General features: G+C 37.9%; 1 protein-coding gene across 2 annotated transcripts; it reads right to left on the reverse strand.

Annotated features, from left to right (window-relative positions):
- Positions 1-621: 621 nt before the first annotated feature.
- On the reverse strand, positions 622-6,015 carry LOC149561565 (protein trichome birefringence-like 2). Of its 2 annotated transcripts, XM_089825192.1 has the most exons (6): positions 5,584-5,950; positions 4,025-5,461; positions 3,551-3,743; positions 3,246-3,439; positions 1,611-1,769; positions 622-1,512 (listed from the first exon to the last, which is right to left on the reverse strand). In XM_089825192.1, the coding sequence occupies exons 2-6, from the start codon at positions 5,071-5,073 to the stop codon at positions 1,170-1,172; spliced, it is 1,938 nt and encodes a 645-aa protein (XP_089681318.1). In that variant the 5' UTR covers positions 5,074-5,461; positions 5,584-5,950; the 3' UTR covers positions 622-1,169. The 2 variants fall into 2 exon arrangements, with proteins under 2 accessions (XP_089681318.1, XP_089681317.1); XM_089825191.1 differs by having other exon boundaries at positions 4,025-6,015.
- Between the last annotated feature and the right edge of the window lie 407 nt (positions 6,016-6,422).

Consider the following 6,422-nt stretch of genomic DNA (forward strand, 5'->3'; position numbering starts at 1 on the left):
ATTGCGCTCCAGATAAAGTAACTACTTGAAAAGTATTTAGTAGTTTTGAAAAGGAGAGTGGAGATGCAATTAGTTTACAGAGCTCTTTCTCTAAAAGTGCATAACACAGGCCCCGTTTTAATTATAGAGTTTTATTCCTTTGGGCGATCCCACAATCATTCAACCTCAATCCCCATCTTCCGGTGGTCCAACCTCATCAAATGGATCTACCATCCTTCCTCTCGAACTATCTAAACCCTTAAAATCTTTTTAAATTACAATAAACCACTTAAATTGTAATAATCTAAATTACTTGCAATTCCATTTAGATTTTTTCATTTACTCACTTTTTAAGGTTCCTGTTGTTGAAGACCGGAGATATCTGATGAGCTATGACATTGATATAAATAATAAGTTTACAGTTTCAGATTTTCTTGTTCCTGATTTATTAAAATTTCCAACAGAGGCAATCAATTTGGATTCCTTATCAATGCTGATTATCACATGATATAAAGAAAGAAATAGCCATATTGATCTGCATGTGTTGGTGAACCTGATTTCAATATAAAGACCTTAGAACTCGAATATCAGACATTGTGAAAATCAGATAAAATATCAAATACCCACCTATTTCAACCGATATTTTAAACATGAGCTAATTTCTTGAAATTATTATTGCAGTTCAATCACTGCCTTCGCCAGAGCCATAAAATAGATGCGGATTTTTTTGAAGACAATAAGGCTTAGTTCTGTACAATATAAAACCCATATCAAAATCTTATTTCACCAATAATGGGCCTCTGTTGATGGAGCAAAGTATTCTAAAGTTGTAGTGTAGCATGCAGGTGCCAGCCAAGAGGCTTAAGAATATACTAATAACAAAATGCTATGCATATGCACCCAACTGCATTCTTTACTCGGGAAATCTATGTACTTGATTTCAGCTTTTCTCTTGGATGTTAAATGATTTAATTTTTAACAACTCGTAGCAGAGAAACAAGAATTGAGCCTCTAACTCCTCTGGCCATGACATGCTTTGTCCATGAGAAAAGATCCAGAGAAAAAAACCATGCCCATCGTGAAAACTACAACAGAAGAGGCCAAACTTGATTGTGTTTTACTTGCTGATTAACAAAGCATGCTTGCAGATTATTAGAATTTTTGGTGTAAAATTGAATTTTGTTTAATCATCATGTTGCCCATACTCCTCTGCCTGTCATCAACAATGAAGCATACAAGAGCTCATTCCACGTATCAGGGACCCCGGGCAAACACCAGTGACTGCAATCTTGATACCTTACTTCTTGAACTCTCTCTTCTTGGGTGAGAAACTGTTTCCTATATATAGAAGGATGGGCATCTTTCCTATAGTCTGTCATTCTTGTGATGTTCACGTACATAACAGGAACTTTCATTTCCTGTATCACAGATTCTAGTACTTCCATCTTTGGATTGTACTTCGTCAGATAGGTATCATTATATATTGGTTCTGATTCTTTATGACACTGCCCTCCTGAATTCCATTGCCCTCCACTTCACAGAAACAGCAGATCTCAATGTCACTCTATTTGGAATAGGAATCAAAAAACATACCAAAAGCAGAAGGATTATAAGGTTTCACTGTGTCCTACCTGAAATGCGTCGAAGAGTAACCTCGGAAGAAAACAAGTGTTCGCTTGGGATTGATCTTTTTGTCCACCCATTTGGCCCATGTCTTGAGAGCTTTTCTGTATGCTTCCAGTACTTTAAGCTCTGGATAGACGTGGTCTCCTTCTTGGTAGTAGTCCTTCCTGGCATTCAAAGAAAATCAGAAGGTTAGCAACAAATCTTCTCAAGCACACACATAAATTAACCTACTAAGAATGCGAGTCAAAAATGACAGATGGGAAACACAAAAATTCATTAGATCCCATGGATTTCAACTTCCAAAAAAAGACTTGTATTATGAAAACAGGATATAAATTGCTGAATTTGTGAAAAAAAAAACCACAGAAATTTCCAGTGTCATGGGGACACATCACCTCTTCACCTAGAAGAAAGTCCCACATTTCCTTTATGGGGACTGGGTGAAAGAACATCCCCCCTGTCCCCACTACTATACTTAGCCAGGGCCAACAACTACCCATTTCATTAGCTGGTGGATAAGTGTCTCTCTTAATATCTTCAGCTAGCTGAGCAGTGAGCACAGAATCTGGTTGCTTTGGCAACTGACATTTGGTTGTGACAATGAACATAGATAAGACGCTCTCCCCTTGTTCAGTAAAGCTGTAATTACAGCACCACCATCTAGGTCACCTCTGTCTCGATACCACAGGGTTGCTTACCATATGACACATACCATTACATACTAATCACAACCTTTAACTTTGTGAAAGATAGTTTGCTTTTCATGGGGCACTCACAGAGTTGTTATATTACAGATTTCGCCTTGGAAGACTTCAATTCACATCAATTTGCATATCAATGTCATCCCCCCACCCCACCAGCACTCAGCCACCACACCCCCACTATACTCAAATTTAGTCCCTTGGTCCCCATCTCTGAAATGGTCCCCCATGTCCCTGCATCCCCCTGTCAGGAAACCCCCAAGGGACTGAAAATTTCCTCAAACAGACATTGAATACAATTGACTTCCAATTTTGTGAAAGCTAATATGCTAAAACCAGAGTCCGACTCAATAATTGAGTGTGAAATTCCTGTTGTCGGATAAAGAGCCACCTATGGAAATCCGAAATCCGAAATCCCTATCCTTATGCTTAAGGACACAGATAAGAGTTCAGAATTTCATGCATAATTCATGGGGAGGATATTAATATCCATAAACCAGGGCATCTTGCATTGTTCAAACTAAAATTACTATTATGTTTGATGATGAGACACCTGCTACAGTTCCAACTCTTGAACATTCAGTTGAGTTGAAATATTTAACCCGAATATAAGATTATTCATCATGGAGAGGAAATTTTCCTTTAAGAGATGCAATATGCTAACACTGGCATGGAAACTTCTACAGGAAAAAATTATCATAAACAAACTTCACATTTTGCCCGCATGCAACTGCAATAAAGTAAGCCATAGGCATAAACTACCAGCCAAAACTTACAGGACACAACAGTTTCTTGCTGCTCGAAAAGGACCATATTGTTTATTTTGGTTTCCACTAACTTTGAACAGAAACGCCTATAGAATCTATTTCCCTGGACCATAATATCATGAGCTCACAAAATAATTTTTTATTTCTACAGATATAAGTATTAGACACTTACCCTTTGGAAGTTTTTTCGTGAGTCCACCAGTGGCCTGTATTGAATACAATAATATCTGATTTCCTATACTTTGAGGCAGAGCTGTCCATCAAATCCAACCTAAGCGTCTCCTTCTTCGTCCCATTGCCCTCATCCACCTCCCATTCTTGGACCAGAAAAGGAGCTCTTATAAATTCTACAGTACAGTTGTAATCCTGTGAACAAGGATTCAAATTTTAGAAATTGTAGGTACAAGATAATATAAAATATAGCTCTAGATTAAATGGACTGAAATCCAAAAGGCTGATTCAGGAAGAAAGTAGTACCTCGTACCGAAATGCATAGAAGCCCTCGGCTCTAAATTGTTTTCTTCCAGATATTTCATATACTCTGCTCTTGTTTGCCACAGCATGCCGCAGGCTACAAACCATGGATTCCCACATGTTCCTGTTTAAAGAATCCCCCACGAAAGAAAGCCTTTTGCCTCGCAGTCTCTCTAGCATATCCGTTGCATTGAATCTGAATAAAAGGTTCCACCCAAGATATTGGATTCAATCTAAGCTAATATCCCATATATACAATATCTTTCTGAAACTAAAATGTATCTAATATTTCCATGTGCAGATTACAATTGAAAACCCTAGTAATAGGAAATGGGTTTTTAAAACTAAAAATGTATCTAATATTTCCATGTGCAGATTACAATCGAAAACCACAATAATAAGAAATGGACCATCTAAGATTTCCATGCGCAGGTCACAATTGAAAATCCTAGCAATAGGAAATGGGCTTTGCCTTACCTTGGTATGTCACAGTCATTTGGTTGCCATCTCCATTTCTCAAACTCGTGATCAGGTCGCCTGTTGCGGAAACAATTGAAAGATTCATCTATGTGTGGACAAGACCCTGCCGGATACAGTGGCTTTGTGTCATCCCGAACCCACCTTCCCAAATATATATTACACTTCTTCTCCGATGTTCCTGATGGTACATTAGAGGGCTTATCAGGAACTTTAGAGGGCTTAACAGCCCTAGTTTCTGTAATATTCAATCCATCGGGAAGCTTGGCATCTATAGATTGTGTAATGTTGGAACTCAAAACTGTTGCCATATCATTACTAGAAAGTTTATCATGTGTAGAAGCAGATGAAGATGTCGCATTGCCCGCATCTTGATGTATGGGATCAATTGGCAAAGAACCATTCAATGTAGTTTCCTTTCTACTGTTTGTGTCCTTGTGCTCAGGCATTCCCTTCGTCGTTTTCACCACATGTTCATTATTTTTTGGTGGACTGCTTAACCCTTCTGTGAGTGGCACAGAACCATTCAATGATGTTCCCCGTGTAGGGTTTGTTTCCTCTCCCCCGATATGCAACCCATCTTCAGGTACCATGGATTCATTTTTCTCTCCAGAGTTGCTAACCAAATCCGCGTCCGTAGAATTCGAGGGCACATCACCATTGAGCGGCGATTCTTGCGCAATTTCTGTGCCATTGTTCTTGTGATCTACCAAAGATTCATGACTGTTTTGTGGATCTCGAGTTGAATTGTCCAGTTTGCTCGCGGAATCTGAATTGGGGAAAAGGAAATTAAGAAATGACCTAGAGCCAGAAGAATTACGAAGCATGGAAGGAAACCAAGACTGTCCTTGATCCATTGGATTTGTGACCAGCTTATTCGGACCGCTGAAGGCCAAAAAAAGTGTACATACAAAAAGAGTGAATGCAAAACCGCTTGCAAACACAGTTGATCTTCTGTTCCTGGCAATACCAACCAGTTTTTTCCACTCGAATGCAGCCCCAACAGTAGAGTTCCCATTTCCAAACTTTTTTAACTCCATGGGAATCATCAAAAATGCAGAAGATCACACACAAATACCCTCAGATTGAGAAACTCCACCAGTTATATAAGAAACCCTTACTCAGAACCATGCAATCTCTCCGAACCCACTTCATATATTGCCCTCAAACAATGAAATGTATTTGAAAACAAGAGGAAAAACACAAAAAAGCAAGGGGCAGCAGGCTAAATAAAAAGAGCAAATCTTGGAGTTTGCTCTGGAAGATTGTTCGCAGTAAATCGTGGGATTCCGAGTGAAAATCAAGTTCACCCTGCATGAAAAACCCCGAATTTGAAGATACTCTGCATTAATGGCAGAAACAAGGAAACATCTGATAATGTAGTGAAAGTAAATGGCGGTGGAACCACAGCTGATTGCAGTTAAGTGAAGATCAGTCCTGGTAAAATGGGTTTCAATCAACGATAAGGCATACGATGAAACCAAGGAAGAACAACAATTTATATCACATATAAAGCAACCACATTATACATTCCACCCTCGTAGGAAATAGAATCTAACCTTATTCATTCACAATTGAATCACTTGCCTTTACCCTCCCCCCTTTCTCATTAAACCTTGAAACAAGCAAACTGATAAGCCATGTCATGCAAAGTAGAGATAATAGTGGTTGATAAGGCATGTGGTAGAGAGCTCAGAAAACATACAGAGTGGTGAAAAACATTTGTCTATAGCAAATGGTGATATATGGAAGGAAATAGAATAATGACGATTAGTTGTTCTTCACCTAGGTGGCTTTCTTGCCCTAACCACTTTTTGTCACTTGTTGGGATGATGATTATGGTACGTATTAAATACATGGTGTATGGGATCCCTTCTGGTTCTCACACATTTCCTCACCCTTGCCTCCATATAGACAATTATAACTGATTTGCCATTGTATTTTTCTTCGTGTTCAAGGTCCCTCCTGAGACCAAATTTTCAGCCTGGGATGAGGATAAACTACCATGTCATTTACAAGTATTGTTTAGGTCACATTTGCTCTCTACAATCTCGTATCCAAAATACAATTATTATATTTACGTTGATTTAATAGATGTAATTTATTATGGGTCCACGTTGATATATATATATATATATATATATATATATATATATATATATATATATATATATATATAAAGTAGGATAATTAGGTGATAAGCTATTTAGTGGTGGTTATTTTAATGAAATTATTGTGAGTTGAGCTACAAGGTTTAAGCTTCTAAATTGAAGGATTTGACTTCTAAATTAAAGGATGGTGGTGGTCTTATCAATATCATTTCTATTATGTGTATTATAAAAAAAAAATTGAAAAAATTAGTTTCTCTCTAAAAAAAATAGTTAAGTTAAATATGAAT

The sequence above is a fragment of the Cupressus sempervirens genome, chromosome 4, assembly GCF_028749045.1.
Source record: "Cupressus sempervirens isolate cs-2001-9-10 chromosome 4, ASM2874904v1, whole genome shotgun sequence".
Taxonomy (NCBI): Eukaryota; Viridiplantae; Streptophyta; class Pinopsida; order Cupressales; family Cupressaceae; genus Cupressus; species Cupressus sempervirens.

What these genes read in the sequence shown, in the direction of transcription:
- LOC149561565 (XM_089825191.1), bottom strand. Translation starts at nt 5,073, where the DNA reads ATGATTCCCATGGAGTTAAAAAAGTTTGGAAATGGGAACTCTACTGTT. An exon ending in AATGACTGTGACATACCAAG is followed by an intron (nt 3,744 to 4,024) that starts GTAAGGCAAAGC and finishes CCTTTTATTCAG; the next exon opens with ATTCAATGCAACGGATATGC. An exon ending in TCTATGCATTTCGGTACGAG is followed by an intron (nt 3,440 to 3,550) that starts GTACTACTTTCT and finishes CCTTGTTCACAG; the next exon opens with GATTACAACTGTACTGTAGA.